Source organism: Oreochromis aureus, linkage group 3, assembly GCF_013358895.1.
Source record: "Oreochromis aureus strain Israel breed Guangdong linkage group 3, ZZ_aureus, whole genome shotgun sequence".
Taxonomy (NCBI): Eukaryota; Metazoa; Chordata; class Actinopteri; order Cichliformes; family Cichlidae; genus Oreochromis; species Oreochromis aureus.
Window position 1 is genome coordinate 85,067,539 of NC_052944.1, and position 19,111 is coordinate 85,086,649.

The following is a 19,111-nucleotide window of genomic DNA, read 5'->3' on the forward strand; positions in this document are numbered from 1 at the left end:
TGCTCTGCTCTATGTTGGTACAGGGCATTTAAGATGATAACAGTGGGTGGATTATATTCTGAAACTTAATAACAGCGCTTTCAGAAAGACATCTACTGTGATAAAGTCTATTCTTATCCGCAGAAATCTGTGCCATCAGAAACTGAATTTGAATAAATTAAATTCGAATTTGAATTGCTCGGATTGAATCTGAATTGTAACTTGAATAAATGCTTTTACAAACTGAATATGAATTAGCCTAATTTGAAATTCAATTTATTGTTTTGAAAATGACCATCACTAAATTGAAATTGAATTTTATATTTTGAAAATGAATTCATTTGCTTTGAAACCGTACTTTATCTTTTAAAAATTCAAATTAAAGGAATTTAAAAATTCCTTTAAAAATTCAAATTCAGTTTCTGATGGCACAGATTTCTGCCCATATACTCTCCACTGCTGTGTAATCAATTATTGTAAATGTTAATGTTATCAGAAAATGATCAGACAGCAGAGGGGTTTCAGGAAACACTGTTAAATGTTCAGTTTCTATGCCATAAGTTAAAACAAGATCTAAAGTGTGATTAAAGTGGGTTCTTTTACATTTTAAGAGAAGCCAATTGAGTCTAATAACAGATTAATAGAAATGTTGAGGCTGTCATTTTTAGCATCTACATGAAGATTAAAATCACCCACATTAATGATTTTATCTGAGCTGAGCACTAAATCAGATAAAAAGTCTGAGAAATCAGACAGAAACTCTGTGTAAGGCCCAGGTGGAGGATCGATGATAACAAATAAGACTGGTTTCTGAGTTTTACAGTTGGGGTGGACGAGGTTAAGCATCAGGCTTTCAAATGAATTAAAAGTCTTTTGTTGTTCTTTCATTGGTTTTTAGGCTGGTGTGAAAAATTGCTGCCACGCCCCCTCGGCAGATGCACCTGTCTTATCGCCAAAGGTTAAAACAACACAACAATGTATGAATTTATAGGTTCAAACCCCATGAATGTGCCAATTCAAAAGCTGTAATACCGCTATCGAACAATACGCTTGGTTGGTCTAAAATACAGAACAGGATACAAACAGAGATTAAAGTGGAGGCGTCGTCTCACTGCAGGCAGGCTTCAAACTTCAGTACAGTCTTTAATCCTCTTCTGTTTTCTCATGGAAAGAAAGAGCAAGAAAGAGGAGAATATTTTAGAGACAGACGTGGTCTTTATTCCAAAACTGAAGCCAATGTTTAATGCTAGCAGAGGTGGCAGTCAGTCAGTCCCATAGACTCCCATGTTAAAGCTTTACAGAAGAATTAAACATGTTTACAGCCTGATACACAAACTGTTTTGTCTCTCTCCTCTCTACTTTCATAACACCTTTTTAAATTGTATAAAGTCTGCATTAATAGGGGCGTGGACTCTGTGACTGAAAGGTGGATGGTGACACAGGTGGCTGTAGCTGCTAGCTTCATCTGAACTAGACCTCTGGACCATGTTTTTGCTGTTGGAGCCTTTTGGAGCATTTTTAATTACACCACCTGACCAATAACATAGCTGCTCTGAGGTTACTGTAATAGACCGTCTGAAAGTCTGAATGAAAGCTTTGGTCAAATTCCATATATTTCTCTGGATGGTAGTAAGCACTGATTAGCCAGTATCTGTGTGATGCGTCATCTGAACCATTAGCTTGACCTGTGGATTCCCACTGGACCAAAGTCCCACAAACAAACTGGCTTTAGTGATTTTTAGGAAAAAATCGAATAAAGTTTTGTATCAAAGCATAAACCTGACATCTTCACCTAGTCCAATAAAGGAAATGCTAGTATCAGTTATGGATTAATTACCTTTGAAACTGAGTTCGAGTGAAGGCTCTTCCTCCAGCACGGTGTCTGAGTCAGGCCACAATTGGTTAACCAAGATTTTAGCATTTTCAAAATGATCAAAATAGAAGTTGGGTGTGATCGTAGGTCTGTCTGACTCACAGAACTTCAGGTTCTCTCTCAGTTGGTCAGAATCAAACTTTAGTACCTGAAAAGGAAAAGAAAGGAGAGTTCAAAATAAAGCTTAGAGACTACAAAGATTAGTTATGAGCTAAACTATCAGACACACATCAGCCTGTGAGTTTGTGCCACCCATCCATTATCTTCCACTTATCAGAGTCTGGGTTATAGAGGCAGCAACCACCTCCTCCAGCTTGTTTGGAGGAACACCAAGGTGTTCCCAGGCCAGCAAAGAGATACAGTGGCTTGCAAAAGTATTTGGCCCCCTTGAACTTTTCCACATTTTGTCACATTACAGCCACAAACATGGATCAATTTTATTGGAATTCCAATAAAAAATCTCTCCAGTGTGTCCTGTGTCTGCCCCGTGACACCCTCCCAGTGGAAAATGCCCGGAACACCTCACCCAGTAGGTCACCCAGGAGGCTTCCTTATTTTATGGCCGAACCACCTTAACTGGCTCCTTTCGATGTGGAGGAGTAATGGCTCTACTTTTCCTCACAGACTCCTCACCTACCTCTTAGGGAGAGGAACCCTCACATCAACCCTGACATAGACTTTCCCGAGGAAACTGAGGAGTGGAATTCCCCTAAAGTTGGAGCACACCCTCTAGTCCCCGTTCCTGAAGATGGGAACCACCATCCCATTCTGCCAGTCCAGAGGTATTGCCCCTGATCTCCACACAACATTGTGAAAGCATATCAACCAAGACAGCCTTCAGAAACTTCATCCACACCGATGGCCCCGCCACCAAGGATTTGATTAATTGCCTCAGTGATCTCACCCTGGTGATGAACTAGTCACTCCCCAGGTCTCCAGACTCTGCTTCCTCTACTTGCCATTAAGATTAAGGAGGTCATTGATGTATTCCTTCCACTACCCGATAATATCCTCAGTCAAAATCAGCAGGGCTCCAGTGTCCTGCATCTGGTTTGGGGTTTACCACCTCAACAGGCACCAACGACCTTGCAGCCACAGCTCAGCGCAACATTTTCAGCAATGGAGGTGCTGAACACGTCCCCATGTTTCTGTTGAAGGTCTGCCTGAGATGGGAGTTGAAGATCTCGGGGGGCCTCCGCCAGGCCTTCCCAGCAAACACTCACTTTACGTTTAGGTGCACCAGGTCTGTCCTGCATCCTCCTCAGCCACCTGGTCCAATTCACCACTAGGTGGTGATCAGCTCACAGCTCAGCATCTTTCTTCACCCAAATGTCCAGAACATACGGCCGCAGATCTGATGATACAATTACAATTACAAAATTGATCATCGACCTGTGGTATGGGGTGTCCTAGTGCCATGTGGACTTATGGACACCCTTGCATTCAAACAATGTGTTTGTTATGGACAAACTGTGGTTAACACAGAAGTCCAGCTATGGTTCACATATGGCAGACTGTACCTCCTAATCACACACTTCGAGGTCTCACTGCTGTTTCCTGCATTAGCATTTAAATCTCCCAGTACGACAACAGAGTCTTCAGGTGGAGCACCCTGAAGCACCCCACTCAGGGACTCCAGGAAGGCCAATTACTCTAAACTGCTGTTCGGCGCATAGGCACAGATGACAATCAGGACCTATTCTCCGACCTGAAGGTGCAGGAAACAAACCCTCTTGTCCACCAGGGAAAACTAGGGGATACTAAGATATCCACCCCAGCCTGCCACCTCTCAACAAGGGAAACTCCAGACTGAGACAAAGTCCAGGCCCTCTCTAGGAGACTGGTTCCTGAGTCAGTCCCCTGGAGTCTGGATCAGTCCGCAAGTGTGTGCTGGCCACCGCAAACACCCCAACAACAAAGCCCCCGAAAACATAGCCCCTGGGATCTCTGGGACACACAAACCCCTCCACCACAATAAAACAGCAATTCACAGAGGGGGTAGTTTGTTATTTACATTTTTTATTTATTTGTTATTTACAGCCTAAATATCTCATTACCACCTGTCCGTTCTCCACATGCAGGGCCATGGCAACATTATCCCAAAGATAAAACTGAGGCTGTCTAAACAACTTCAGAGTGTGCATCTGGCTTGTATCAGGTCTGTGGATCAGCTTGTACCTGAGAGGAAGACCAAAGACAAAAAGACACTATCAGTGTGGCAGTTTTATCTGACTGCATATAAAGCAGACAGTAAGTAAGTCTTAAATATATTTAAATATATACGTAAAATTATTGGAAAAGATCAGCTGACTGAATGACAGGAGGAAACATTTTAAATTTAGTTAATTGTCTATGCAATGGCTCCACCTATCCACTTACACAAGGTTATAGTGGCAGCACACTCAATAGGCTAAAGGCTTGGAAAGGAAAGCATCTGGACTTCTTTAAGTTGCTTGAGCAACTTTTTCAGCACAACATCAAAGATCTGATATCGGAGTTCTTTTTTATTTTGACATACTATATTAGCACAATTGATCTAAATTCAGACAAAAAATTTAAATCAGAGTAGAAAAAAGTTATATTTTTTACTGTAAAAACCACAAACATGTTTAACAAATCATTTTCATAATTTGAAATGGAAATAGAAATTATACATTTCTAAAAATTATGCACAAGTTTTGCAAACAACAAAGTTATATGGTACTATTTACCTAAAAATGCAGCCAAGGCCTCAGGTGTTATTTATGTAACCATTTAAAACTATTTACAAAACAATCAGCTGTTCTGCATTCAATAAGATGCCACACAAATTATTTGTGCCACTCCAAAAAAATAACTTCTGTCCACTATAAAGGAGAAGATCACGGCCTGATACCTGCAGGTCTGATAGCAGGAGGTGTATCACTCCTGTTTCTACCTGGAGACTGCAGTCGCCTCATTGTCCTGACACACAACACAAAACTATCCACAACACTACACACTAACTACAGGGTGGGCCATTTATATGGATACACCGTAATAACATGGGGATGTTTGGTGATATTAAAGTCCTGTTTGTGGCACATTAGTATATGTGAGGGGGCAAACTCCTCAAGATGGGTGGTGACCATGGTGGCCATTTAGAAGTCGGCCATCTTGGATACAACTTTTGTTTTTTCAATAGGAAGAGGGCCATGTGACACATCAAACTTATTGGTAATGTCACAAGAAAAATGATGGTGTGCTTGGTTTCAACGTAACTTTATTCTTTCATGAGTTATTTACAAGTTTCCGACCACTTATAAAATGTGTTCAATGGGCTGCCCATTGTGTTGGATTGTCAATGCAACCCTCTTCTCCCACTCTTCACACACTGATAGCCCATAATGACATTTAACATATTTTATCCGATAAATAAACACTGTAAAATGTATTTATCACCCCAAAACAGCCCTTTTGAATGTCTCCCTAATTCTGGGGTCTCAAGGTTGGCAAGTATGGCCACAACACCTCACTTTTTTGCCACATGTATCGCAAACCACGTCTCAGCTGTTTGTGGAGGTAAAATACCTCCGTACAATTACCCTCAGCCGTTGTTGTGAGTGCGCACGCCAAGGGGCTGCGAGACATTTATACAGCCGTATTTCGCACATGACTATGAAAGCTGGAAGAGGAAGTAGTTCCTTTGAATGTAGACAATCCGAATGTTATAGTTTCTTTCCACTGTGTTCCTGTTAATGATAAACTACAAATTTACCCTAAATTACTAAAATATTGATGTTTTAATGTGAGAATCGATTCTAGAACATGAATGATTGGTATCGGAGGAATCGATATTTCAGGATCGATCCGCACATCACTACCCTTGAATTAAAATTTAAATTTGGCACTCAGATGTATGGCAAAGCTAATCATTGACCTTTGACAGCGTGCCCTGGTACAAGTGCATTTTGGAGCAACCCTATCCTGTAACATGATCTTTGTTATGGGTGAAAAACCAACACCACTCTGGTTTAGATCAGACTGTTCCTCCCTGTTTCCTATATCCAAATGTTCCTAACATCCCAGATACTCCAAGGCCAGGTATTCTTCCCTGCTGTTCAGCATGAGCACAGACTATAACTCAAAGTCACATAGAGCCGACTTTCTTCTTTGTCTGGGATGTGATGTTTATCTCTGTGTTTCTTACCTGTGTGTTTCACACATGGCCTCTGACCTCCAGATTAAGCGTCCATCTCTGTAGGCGCAGACAGCATTTGGGTCATTACCAGGAAGTAAAGGAAAATCTGAGAAGAGCTCCCGATTGGCTGGGCTGTGGACCAACACAGAGTACTGCACTTCCTGTTTGAACAGGCAGGTCCTGAACACTCTCATGATCGGCGTAGCTCCAAAGCAAAACTGGACACAACAAAAGTTTCAGTGGGAGACTCGCACCTGTCACACACCTGAGGTAATGTACATGATTTACTGATAACACACAGAGAGAAAAGCTGGCTGACAGATTGTTCCTGGTCACATGATGTTTATTATTATTAGTGTGTAGGTTTGACACAAACCTAGACCGTTGTGTCTCTTCAGTATGATGAGATGGATTCATTAGGGTTTTTTTAATATGGATAAAGAGTTGTTGAGTTTTGACTAATGTTTGTATCTTCAGGAAGAAAAAAATTTCCCATCATGTAAATGTAGACATACCTGCTTGCTGTAGGCGGTCAGCACATCCTGCAGGGGGAAGGTGAAGCGGTATGAGCCATACCTGGACTTCTCACTGAAGGCTGGAGAGGTGGCGAACCTCCACAGGAATCTCTGCTGCTTCGCAGCCTGCTCTTTCGTCTGGTTTGGGTAGGTCTTCTTCAGGAGCATCATCTCGGCCGCCTGGATCTCCTCGGGTCTCACGGCCAGACTCCACCACACCAGTGACCATTTGTGTGGATCCCTGAAGCCTCTATGAGGATCCTTGAAGCCACCGTCTGTCCTGATCCAACATAAAGCCCCTCGCTCTGTGTCGTGTTTCAGGTGAGACACGTGAAACTCGGGTCGGGGGTACTCGGGGACGTTTTCTTTTAAAAGATACGGGTTCTTCAAGTCATGTGCAAGCTTTTTCAACTCATTAAGCCACAGATGCTTACAGTTTATGAAGTGTTGTATATATCCTCTCCTGTTTCTTTGTGTCTGCATGATCAGGTGGAGGCTGATGCTTCCTGTCAGAAGTGATCACTCTCTGAGCGATCTCTGATCACCAGGCTTATATTCAGACCACGCCCCGATAGTCTAGGGTGTTCGACTTTCACGCTCTAACACTGTCCATGCAAGTGGGACAAAGCCTGAACGCCTTGACACGGGAAATACTCTAAACAACAACTTCCATATTTTAGCACCAGCACTGATAAACATCACACAGGGAAAAAAAGAAGACACACACTTCCCCCTCCAAAACCACAAAACGTATGTCATCTACCTCTATTGCACTGTTTCCTCTTCTGTTACACGTTCAGGGTTTAATGAAATTAAACCCAACTGTAGCTCAGACAGCAGACTAATGAAAGTCATTAGTAAATAATTTCAGTTTAACAGATGTTTACAGAAGTTTATTAAATACCTGCAGCATCAAACAGCAAGAGGATCCATATGAGTGTCTCCAAAGTAATGTCTCTCAATAGCTGCATACCGACAATACTGTGATATTGAAAGGTTCGATACTGATATCCATCCATCCATCCATTCGCTTCCGCTTATCCTTTTCAGGGTCGCGGGGGGCGCTGGAGCCTATCCCAGCTGTCATAGGGCGAGAGGCGGGGTACACCCTGGACAGGTCGCCAGTCTGTCGCAGGGCCAACACACAGGGACAGACAACCATTCGCACTCACATTCACTCGCGCATTTACACCTAGTGGCAATTTGTATTATCCAATTAACCTATCCCCACAAGCTGCATGTCTTTGGACAGTGGGAGGAAGCCGGAGTACCCAGAGAGAACCCACGCAAACACGGGGAGAACATGCAAACTCCACACAGCTAGGTTAACCTTCTTGTGTGAGCTTTTCAAGTGCACTTTAAGGTTTGTGGGATTTTTTTCCCTTTAGAAATGTCCCTCATAATTTGTCTCTTTCCATTACAAGACACTTGCTTTATCCAAAACACAGTCATATTCAAAGTAATCCCAAATTGGAAGCTGGCGCTTTCTCCAGACTTTTCCTGACATGATTCTGTGCGTGGACGGAGCAGCAACACAGACGACTCGACTAACGTACTTGCCACCTGCTGGCGTAATGAGACACAGCAAGAAAAAAACCTGGAAACTAAACTTCTTTTTTACCCTTGACTATTGTATGACACGCACACATCAACGAAAACTAAACACATTTTTGCTCTAAATTCAGTTAATTTTAGTTAGTTTTGTGAACACTCGTTGCAGTTTTAGTTAGTTTTCCTTTTTTCATTTTTATTTTTATTTCCGTTAACGAAAATGTTTTTTCACTTCTAGTTTGCGTTATTTCGTTAGTTTTAGTTAACGATAATAACCTTGTCTCCTGTTGCCACCTTTGACCTTTTGTTGGATGTTTCTTTGAAACAGGAACTTTTGATGAGGACTTCCCCACTCGTGGACTTCCCCCACTTCCCCACATGTCATGTAACATGTCTGTTAGTACCAACCAACCAACCCGGAAACCCGGAAAGTCCAGACGCTTTTCTTTCCAAGCTCAATAGACAATGACTGAGAACCTTCGCAGACAACCAGGTGATGTCATGTTCTGTACCTAAAACATTCTAAAACATAGCTTGCGTTCTAAACATGGTCTAAAACTTTAAACACTTGGTTCTTAAATCTGGCTTCACAGACAGATGGTGAGAGTTTGTGAGATAATGGCTCCATGCAGTAAATTAACCTTCATACATGTATGTTTCATGTGCACTTTAATGTGACCACAGTTAGGAGTAGGTTCTTTATAGATTCACTCCTTTAATGAATATGTTCAATACCAAATGAAAAAAAGCACATCCTGATGTTTTTTAGAGATTCAAGCTGAACGATTCAAATGTATTCATATAGTCTACATCAGGGGTAGGCAACCTTTCTGATGACGAGTGCCATCTAAAATTTCCTTTATTGCATTAGCAATAAATTTAATAACGCTCTATATTAACAGTTACACACTATATAGAACCACTTTATAGAATTATATTTGTTCGCAGATGTTGGCAGCTATCAGTGAATAGTTATCAGCTATTTTGAAACAAAAAAAAGACACTTTTTATCCATAACAGCAAATGAACTGTACAACAGAAAATGCAAATGCTATTTATGGTCTCCTCACAAAAATTATAAGAACAATAAACTGGGCCAATATGGCATGTTTGTTAATACAGAGACACACATGTTAATGTGATCTCTGGTCTCCCACTCAGAGACAGAGGACTCCAAGTGTCCAGCATTCAGATGGCTACCTGAGGACACTCTCCATGTAAGAGAAAATCTGCTCACACAGACATGTAGAGCCAAATACTGTCAATAATGCCTCTGCAATGTTCTGAAGACAGTCAAAGTTGTCAGGTAGTGATGTCCAGCAGGTGAAAATGCAAGCTCCATAAACGCACAGCTGTGGATTCCAGCTGCTTCGATGTTGCATTAACTGGCATTAACTCAGCCAGTTAATGCGAGACAAATCCAGCTGCTCATTAAAGCTTTCTGGTTTGATCAGAAAATAAAACATTGGTCCATACACCTGAAAGTCCCAAAAACGCCTTGTGTCTTGAGTCTACGGATGTATCCGTGTATTTCCACGGTGCTGATGCTGCGCTGAGCGGAAACCTCCTGAAGCTTTTGAAGTGTCGGAATGTGGAAAGCTAACAACGTCCCTCTTAACAGTAGGTAGGCTAAGTTATTTTTAGCCCAATTACAAGTTGAATCTGGTAGTTGGGGTTGTTAGCTAAGATACCGTCATTAAGAAGCGGCACAACTAATGTGTCTATGCGAGCTGATTTGCGATGTGCACCGCTGGCGCGGCCATTTATTTTTTGATGCACCTTCTCAGATTAATTCACTGCGTGTCGTGCCCAGGGCTGGACTGGGACAAAGAATCGGCCCGGGCATTTTGACTAAAGACCGGCCCAGCAGGTATTAAAGCCATAAAGCCTTTGAATGAAAAGAAACGCTGTTGTGACAGTGATGTACTGTCTTGTTGTTATATGTATGATTTCTCTACATTTTACGTCAGATAAAAACTTTGGTTGTAAGCTTCAGAAAATTATTTAATAAAAGCCAGACAATTTAAATGAGAATAAGAAAGAAAAGTATTTCTTTGTGCCCCCCTTTCCCTGTTAATGCCCTACCTGGACCCCTGGCAAAACTTTGCTAGATCCGCTCCTGCACAGTTACCAGCTGTCAGCTACACAGAAAAGGATCCTGGTGTTATTTGTCTCTCAGAAACAGTTCATAACTTCCCGTCAACTCATCCATGTCACCTAAAAGGTAAACCTGTTTCTCCATCACCTGTTCAGCTCTGATGATTCAGTAAGGACATCTGGTTTCATCTCCATGTTTCCCACTCACCACATATCCAAACTAATATCATGACCAGCAGCTTTTACAGCTGTGGCTCCAGCAAACATCAGCTGATACTAGAAATTAATATTAAATAAATTATAACAACAGCTGATCAAGCTTAAATGTGCTGCTGTTGTTTAACGCGACATCTGCCGGTTTCCTCTTTCTGGCGCAAAGTGAGCGATAAACAAACAAGAGAGAAAAGCCGATCAGCTGATCATTGATCAGTTTCATGATTGAAGTAGCTACAGGAGAGAGAGGGGAGAGAATGAGAGAAGAAGAGGCAGCTGCAGCGTAAAGACGCAGAATAAATCCAGCTTTGTGTCTGAAGTACGCAGTGTTGGGAAGGTTACTTTTAAAATGTATTCCACTACAGAATACTGAATACATGCCCCAAAATGTATTCTGTAACGTATTCCGTTACGTTACTCAATGAGAGTAACGTATTCTGAATACTTTGGATTATTTAATATATTATCATGCTGTTTACAACTACGTGAATGTACTATTGCTGTGATTTATTACTGTTACTGAAGGTCCGCGGCTCCGAAACGTAGTAAAGGGACCTCTGGCTAATACGGTGGGTTCCGTGTCGGGCTGGTAGCCGAAAACTAGCTTTACTTTGTTGTCTGAGTCAACTTTGCTTGCGGGAGACAGAGAGAGGCGTTGAAAGGCTTCTCCAACGGAACTTATTTTTTCCAGAGGAAAACACGAACACAGTGTACAGTTGAGTCTTAATAGCTTACTTACAAATGGGCTCGTCAGGCACTCTTCTTGGCTGCTGTGGTTATTATTATATTTACATGCTTCCAGCTCCCGTTTTTGCTCCGTGACAGCTCGGACTTTTCCCTTCTCTCCCTCCCTCGCTCACAGACACATAACGTGTATGGCAGTCCATTCTCCCTGCAGCACGGACTACATTGCCCATGAGGCTACATTCTTTAGAGCTATGCCTGTAGCATTCTGTCTATTAGCTTAGCACAACAACAACAACAAAAAAAGCGCTCTCACCCAGGAAACACGCAGAGAGAGCGCGTCACCCTGTAACCATGGCAACCGTAACGCTGCCGCCTGGAACAACAGAACGTAGCTGTCAAACAAACCCAAACAATCCTGACCCGCGACAATATGAAACAGGGAAGTACCGCCGTGTAATCCATTTATTTCAACAAAGTAACAGTATTCTGAATACCACCTTTTTAAACGGTAACTGTAACGGAATACAGTTACTCATATTTTGTATTCTAAATACGTAATGGCGGTACATGTATTCCGTTACTCCCCAACACTGGAAGTACGGGACAAATCGCGTTTCTTTTCAGCTCAATGCGAAACACGTAATATTTTCTCTGAATGCGGGAGGATTCCGTTTTTAGGGGGCGGTTGGCAACTCTACTAACTAACCTTATGAATAAATTAAAGTTCACTATCAGTAACATCATAGCACCCACCCAGCTGTATAGAAACTCCGTCATGCTAGCTAGTACGCAGTACCAGTTATTGTAACTGACTGTAAAAAGTCAGCACAACGAAAATAAACTCCACCTAAACTTGGTTGATATCTGACCCAGATAGACTGCAGGTCATAACTTCTTACCTGAAGTTCAGTTCACCTGACACTCGGACCGGCCCAGCCTCGGGTCTCTGCTCCTCCTGCCTCCCCTTTCCCTCATCCACCTGCTGGCCTCCACCACTTGCTAATATTACTGAATCTGTGGAAGCTTCGCCATAGCAACAGCCAAACAACTGAGTTATTTTTACACATCAGCCGGCATCTGGCCAATCCACCACCTTTCATTGTTTATACCGTTACAAAAAAAAATAAAAAATCATCGGCCCATAAAAACGAAAAATCACCATCGGCCCACCGAGCAAATGCCCGGTATGCCCGATGGCCAGTCCAGGTATGGTCGTGCCATCAGTTAACTGTTCGGGTGCCAGCTGTGGCATGCGTGCCTAGGGTTGCCGATCCCTGGTCTACATGTTCCTCCATGTCTGCCTCATATTAATATACACGTACACATTCTCTGTTCAAAAGGAGGAACTTTGCTCATTGTTACGTCCCCCCCCGAAGGGGTCTAGGCGTGCGAGTGAGGGGACCAGTAACAAATGGGTCCAGAACAGAATGAAAGGAAAACAGACAGAGGTTTAGTAAATAAAATAGTCTTTATTATAAGTAATCTTAACATAAAGAGCCGGCAACGCCGTTTTACCAATGACACTTGGAAAAAGGAAAAAAGGTTACAACAACAAAGAACACTCAACCAAAAAAAACTCCACACCACGAGGAGGCACTTCCAGGGGCCCACAAGCTCACCCTGTCACTAGCAGCAGCTAGCTTTACTGCTGCCGAGGCCCACAAGCCCACACTACTCACGTAAAGCAGCTAGACCGCTTCCACAACTCCACACTTCAGGCAGGATGACCACACACCAAGAACACAAAGCAGAGACACCAGAGAACACCACCCTACATCCAGTTCATCCCCAGCTTATATAACCTAGGAGAGGTGATTGCTAACTGGGCCCAGGTGGTAATGAGGCCAATGAACAGCAGCTGTGTCCTGGGGAGAGAGAAGAGAGAGTGAGAGAAACAGAGGGGGTAGGAGTGGCAAGAGAGGAGGAGGCGGAGAAAAACACCACGCCCACACAAGGGCAGTTTCAGGAGGCCCAGCTAGGGCCGTAACACCCCCTCCCATAAATACAAACCAGTGGTTTGTCACAGAATGAGAAACTCCAAAGGACTGTAAAGTCCGTTTAAAATCCCTGGACATGAAATTGGTGCCCTGATCTGTCTGCACAGTTTTCGGGAGGCCAAAGGTGGTAAAGAATTTGACTAGTGCTTTGGTAATGCTTGCTGTTGTAATTCTCCGCAGTGGAATTGCCTCGGGGAATCGAGTGGACACACACATTATGGTTAACAAGAACTGATTCCCTGCCCGCGTCTTTGGTAAGGGGCCAACACAGTCTACCAGGATATGCTCAAATGGTTCACTGACAGCAAGGATAGGACGTAGAGGGGCGGGGGGCACCACCTGGTTTGGTTTACCCACAAGCTGGCAAGTGTGACAGGTGTTACAAAACTGCACTACATCTGCTTTCAATGCCGGTCAAAAGAAATGCTGCAGTATATGGTCATACGTTTTAGTGACACCCAAATGACCTGACCATGAATGATCATGTGCTAACTGTAGCACATGCCGCCGCAGACTTGTCGGAACCACTATCTGCCGCACTGCACTCCAGTCTTCTCCAGGCCTTGGGGTCCACTTGCGCATCAATAAACCTTCCCAAACGAAAAATGTCTGCTTCTTGCTCCCCTCACCACCCTTATCCTGAGCTGCAGCGGTAAAACACTTAACTAACGAAGGGTCTTCTTTCTGAGCCTTCACAAGTGCTTCCCGGGTGAGCAGAAAAGGAGCTCCAGACTCAGGAGCTGGCTCAACCACACTTTGAGCCGACTCTAAGGCTCCATTATCTCCCTCATCAGTACAGGGCATCACATCCTTCTCTAGAATAGAGCCAATCACTGATTCTGACAAATCAACCCCCCCAACTTGTTGCTGGGCACGTGAACGTGTCAGAACGTTCACCGGGAACACATCCGGGTGCTGTTGGCTGAGGGCATCTAGCACAGGCCCTATAACAGGATTGTTGGTCACCTCAGGGGTAGGATAAACTTTCCCACCCGCTATATCATTCCCCATTATAAAATCTACCCCCTTAATCAGGAAAGAAGGCCGCACACCCACTGAAAAGAGACCACTCGCTAGCTCACTCTGTACCCAAATACGATGGAGGGGAGCAGGCACAAAACTCATCCCAACACCTCTCACAATGATGCTAGCATCACAGTCAGACTTCTCATCAAATTCAAGCACACTGGCTAGCATGAGGGACTGTGAGCCACCAGTATCACGCAGAATGGTCACTTCACGCTTGTCCTCGGGCTTACTAGACAGCGAAACTGTCCCCCTAAAAATGAAGGGCTCAAAACACTCATCCGGGGTCTCAGGGGAGGGGGGCCTACTGACAGGAGGCATGGTTTTAATCAGCCCTACTCCTTTTGGTTTACGTGAAGTCGAGACTGATTGTTTCCGTTTATAAGCTTCACAATCTGCAATCAAATGGCCAGGCTTAAAACAGAAAAAACACTTTCGGTCTGCCTTGGGACGAGACACAAGTACCTCACACTTCGGGTGCTGTGCAACTGGCACCTCGCTAGGCTTCACTGGGGCATCGTGTCTGTCATACCTGCTGACACTGGTTTTGTGGACGAGCGTGAACTCATCAGCCAATGTCGCCGCCTGCTGTAGTGAGGAAACCTTTTGTTCATTAATATATACTGCAATGCGCTCGGCAATGCAGTTCTTAAATTCCTCTATGAGCATTAGTTCCCGGATCGAAGCCAGGTCAGTGGCTTTGCAGGCCGCACACCACCAATCGAAAAGAAAACCTTTTTCCCTGGCAAAATCAAGATAAGACTGACCCTGTCCCCTTTTCAACCCCCGGAAACGCTGCCTAAAGGCTTCTGGGACCAGCTCATAAGCCAGCAGGATAGCACTTTTTAGCTTGTCATAGTCCAAGCTGTCCTCAGCTGACAGCGAGGAACAAACTTCCTGAGCCTTACCTGCCAGCTTACATTGGAGCAAAATGGCCCACGAATCCCGTGGCCAGTGCAAAGCTGTGGCTATCCGTTCAAACGATTCGAAGTAGCTGTCAACCTCAGTGTCACGGAACACCGGAACCAGACGACTGTTTTTTCCTACATCAAACGGTGTGTCTGCCTGGCGAATGGAGGCAGTCGGAGGAAGGGAAGCCTGCTGGAGTTCCAGCTGCCGCAACTTAACAGCTGTCTCCGCCTCCACCTCCACCTTTTTCAGTTCAACCTCCCTGGCTCTGGCAAGCTCTGCGTCTAAACGCCTAAGCTCCAACTCCTTCCTTAACTGGAACTCCCTCTCACGTTCCTCCTTTTCCAACTGGAGACGAGCCAGGCGTACACGGAGCTTAGCATCCTGCTTCGAGCCTACACTTGATTCAACGGAGAGAGGTTCAAAGTGAGGCAATGTCATGGGTGGATCCTCAGGCAGCCCCTGAGCAACAGGTGTAGACACCGATGGACCTACAGCTTGAGCTGGCACCTGCGGAACAGGCTGAGATGCTACACCATGCTCAAGTGGACTGGCAGACACTGGCAAGGCCACTATCCCTTTCTCCACCAAGCCAGACACAAGAGCAGCTTTCAGCTCAGCCTTACGCAGAGCCCTGGAGATAGAAATGCTATACAATGATGCCACCTCATGCAAATCCCTCTTCCTACAGGCGTCCAGCTGGACAAGCGAAGGGTTTTCCTTAAAGGGTTAAAACCATAGCTGTTTGGTCATCCAGATGTAGGATAGATTCTTATGGTCGGTCCAGACCAAAACCGGGTGCTCACCTCTCTCCAGCCAGTGGTGCCACTCCTCCAGAGTTCGTTTGATCGTGAGGAGCTCCCGGTCACCTCCATCATAGTAGCTTTCTGCCTGAGAAAGATGACCAGAAAAAAAGGCACATGTGTGCAGTTTACCTTCCACCCTCTGCAAAAAGATGTTCACAGGATGCGCTCTCAGCTGTCCCTGCTCCACAATAAAGCCAAGGAAGGGAATAGTCTGCATGTGAAATTCACATTCCTCACCTTTCGCAAACAGTCTGTTTTCAAGTAGACGTTGCGGGACAAGGCACACATGTTTGACATGTTCTGCTCTGTTTTGAGAGAAGAAGAGAATGTCCTCTAAGTACATGAAGACAAAGTGGTTGAAGAAATTGTGCAGAACGTCATTGACCTGTCATTGACCATTGGCCTGGGAGACAGCTGGGGCATTAGTGAGACCGAAAGGCATGACTAAATACTCAAAATACCCAAGGAGGGTGTTAAACGCCGTCTTCCACCTTTGCGAATGAGAACCAGGTGATAGGTATTGCGGAGGTCTATCATGGTAAAAATTGTTGCACTCTAGAGCAACTCAAACGCTGACACTAAGTGGGGCATGGGTATACTTGTTTTTAACAGTAATTTTGTTTAGACCACGAAAGTCAATGCAGGGATGAAGGGTCTTGTCCTCCTTTTAAGCAAAGAAGAAGCCTGGTCCTGGTCCCAGTCTATTTGGGGGTTATGTCATTTGAGCCACCGGTATCCTAATACTAATGGAGTCTGTTGTGATTTGAACAGAAACAAACAAATCTTCTCAACGTGCCAGACAAGACTTATTTCCTGTATGTGATGAGTGATTTCAGCTAGCAGGCTCCCATTGAATGCAAGCTATTTTTTTGATCATATACAGACTGTTTAACCCAGTACGCAGAGAGCCATCAAGCAGCGGCTCCATTGTTTACACCCGGGATCAGCTGTTAGCACTTAGCAACCAGCTGATTCCCCCAGAGAAAGACCAGAGATCCCCAGGGAGTTACGGCGGAGGAGACAGTGCTGTAGAGCTGGAGTGTCGAGAGCGGAAGAGACAGTACAAACCATCTGTACCCTCGATCATTATGGGAAATGTCTGATCTCTCCCCATAAGATTGAAGAATTGGCGGTGCTGACCAGACTCCAGAAGGAGTACCGAGGTTAGCATGATAATAATAATAATGATAATGGATAATAATGATGTGCTATACAGAGTCGTGGCTAACACACCTCACTCCAAACTCTCACGTGACTGTTCCGGGATTTCACCTGGTGAGAGCGGATCGGGACAAGAAGAAGACCGGCAAGAGGAAAGGTGGGGGGGATTGTGATGTATGTGAATGAGAGATGGTGTAAATCGGGGCACATCAGTGTTAAGGAGCAGCGCTGTACTCGAGATGTAGAGCTATTAGCAGTTAGCATCCAACCGTATTACAATTCATCGCACTAACCATGTACATCCTGCCAGTGGCAGATGTGGCAGCAGCATATGAGACAATTCACACAGTGTCCCAGCTGCGGACATCACACCCCCAAGCCTGCAGATACACACACACACACATGCAGATACACACATGAAGACACACACACATGCAGACACACACACATACACATGCAGACACACACACACACACACACACACACACATGGAGACACACATGAAGACACACACACATGCAGACACACACACATACACATGCAGACACACACACACACACACACACACACATGGAGACACACAGAGACACACACATGCAGACACACAGAAAAACACATGCAGACATACATACAAAGACACACACACGCAGACACATGCAGACATAAACAGGGCTTGAACCTTACCACGACTCTGGGCTGACGTCCGGCAGGTGCTTAACACTGAAATGAAAGTCAAAGTCAAACCACACAGTGTGCAAGTGTTTCTAAAAACTCTCATTCATGTGACACAAACATAAAATCACTAAGTTTCATTTGCAACTCTTAACTTTAAGACATCTGATAACTTTCATAATACAGCAATTCAGTCTGTCACAGAACTGTGTGTAGTAAAAAGAACCTTATACGTTATAACGAGTTATATATAAACAAACAACTGAAAACACACCTCCGTGCATTTTAATCTACAATACTTTTGCAGTATTGTGTGACGAGAAGTTTTGGTTGTTAATTTTTGTTCTGTACTTACAGAGGAGAAGCAGAATTGCCTTCATAGCGTCTGCACGCTGCAGTTTCACTGACCGTTTTGTAGCAAAAGTGGCGACAACATCCTGTTAAAGAAACCACACGGTGGTGAGGGGGAGGAGGATGTGAGTTCAAACCAAAAAGAACATCAAAAAATATTTTTTAAAGGCATTTAAGAAGAAATCCTTTATCTGGTATAGCACATTATGTTAATGTGTTTGTAAACAGAGTGAACACGGAAAAATAAAACATGATTCAGATCCTCTTGTTCTGACACCAAACTTTGACAAAAACAAAAGATAAATGCAAGAGGGAACTGAGACATGAAACAGCCAGCTGTTCATTAGAAGCCATCGAATGCTTTTATGAAAGGAATAAAGTGAGGACTTTTTTGTGGTTAATATAATATGAATATAATAATCTGCCGGTTGTAGCTGATAGATTTCAGCACATCTGCCTGGTATAAGTTTGCTCCTTCCTGGAACATAGGGGGAGAGCTCGTTACTCCAAGTCGCAAAGTCTATTTGAAGTTGCTCTGTGAATCCACGATCTTCTAAACAGCTTAGTATCAAGTGTCATGAAGAAACATGAAGACAACACTGAACTGCCAAAAGCTGCTGTTCCTGTAATGTCCACTTAAGAAGTGAGACATGAGTCATACTAATAGTTTCCCTCTTTAAAATGTCATTTATACAGCAGAAAGTGGTGGGTATTCTTGTAGCGACTTCCACAGTCGCTAGAGGCCGGGGATGGAGCTTGCCTCTTTGCCTGACACGCTGTCAACTTACGCAATAATGCGAGAGGTGGAATTGTTTGCTTATTTATTAAAGTGCTTTGAGAGTTTACAGAGTAATGTGATCATCTCACGATTTGTACTCTTACAACGTCACAGGCTCTAATGTAACAAAGCAAAACATGTTGTGCAGCGGTCAACAAAACTACAGCTACCCAGCCCTCCTCTGTGTCAAAATCAAACCCAGTGAATGACAGACTGACAACGCCCATTTATGTCACCGCTAGCACACACGTGACTCCCATAACAACCAAACAAATGAAAACCCAGTGATCATCACAATTTTATATATTTAGTTATGGCTCCTACAATTCTTGTAGGC

At 43.9% G+C, this 19,111-nt stretch overlaps 1 protein-coding gene across 4 annotated transcripts; it reads right to left on the reverse strand.

The window, feature by feature from the left end:
- Positions 1 to 777: 777 nt before the first annotated feature.
- Positions 778 to 18,047, reverse strand: LOC120437722. Of its 4 annotated transcripts, none has more exons than XM_039608258.1 (10): positions 18,001 to 18,047; positions 17,658 to 17,693; positions 16,050 to 16,117; positions 15,813 to 15,897; positions 6,527 to 6,891; positions 6,021 to 6,229; positions 3,913 to 4,030; positions 1,955 to 2,000; positions 1,817 to 1,861; positions 778 to 1,133 (listed from the first exon to the last, which is right to left on the reverse strand). In XM_039608258.1, the coding sequence occupies exons 1-10, from the start codon at positions 18,023 to 18,025 to the stop codon at positions 1,123 to 1,125; spliced, it is 1,008 nt and encodes a 335-aa protein (XP_039464192.1). In that variant the 5' UTR covers positions 18,026 to 18,047; the 3' UTR covers positions 778 to 1,122. The 4 variants fall into 4 exon arrangements, with proteins under 4 accessions (XP_039464192.1, XP_039464191.1, XP_039464190.1 ...); XM_039608257.1 differs by having other exon boundaries at positions 3,910 to 4,030; XM_039608256.1 differs by having other exon boundaries at positions 778 to 1,140; positions 3,910 to 4,030.
- Positions 18,048 to 19,111: the final 1,064 nt, after the last annotated feature.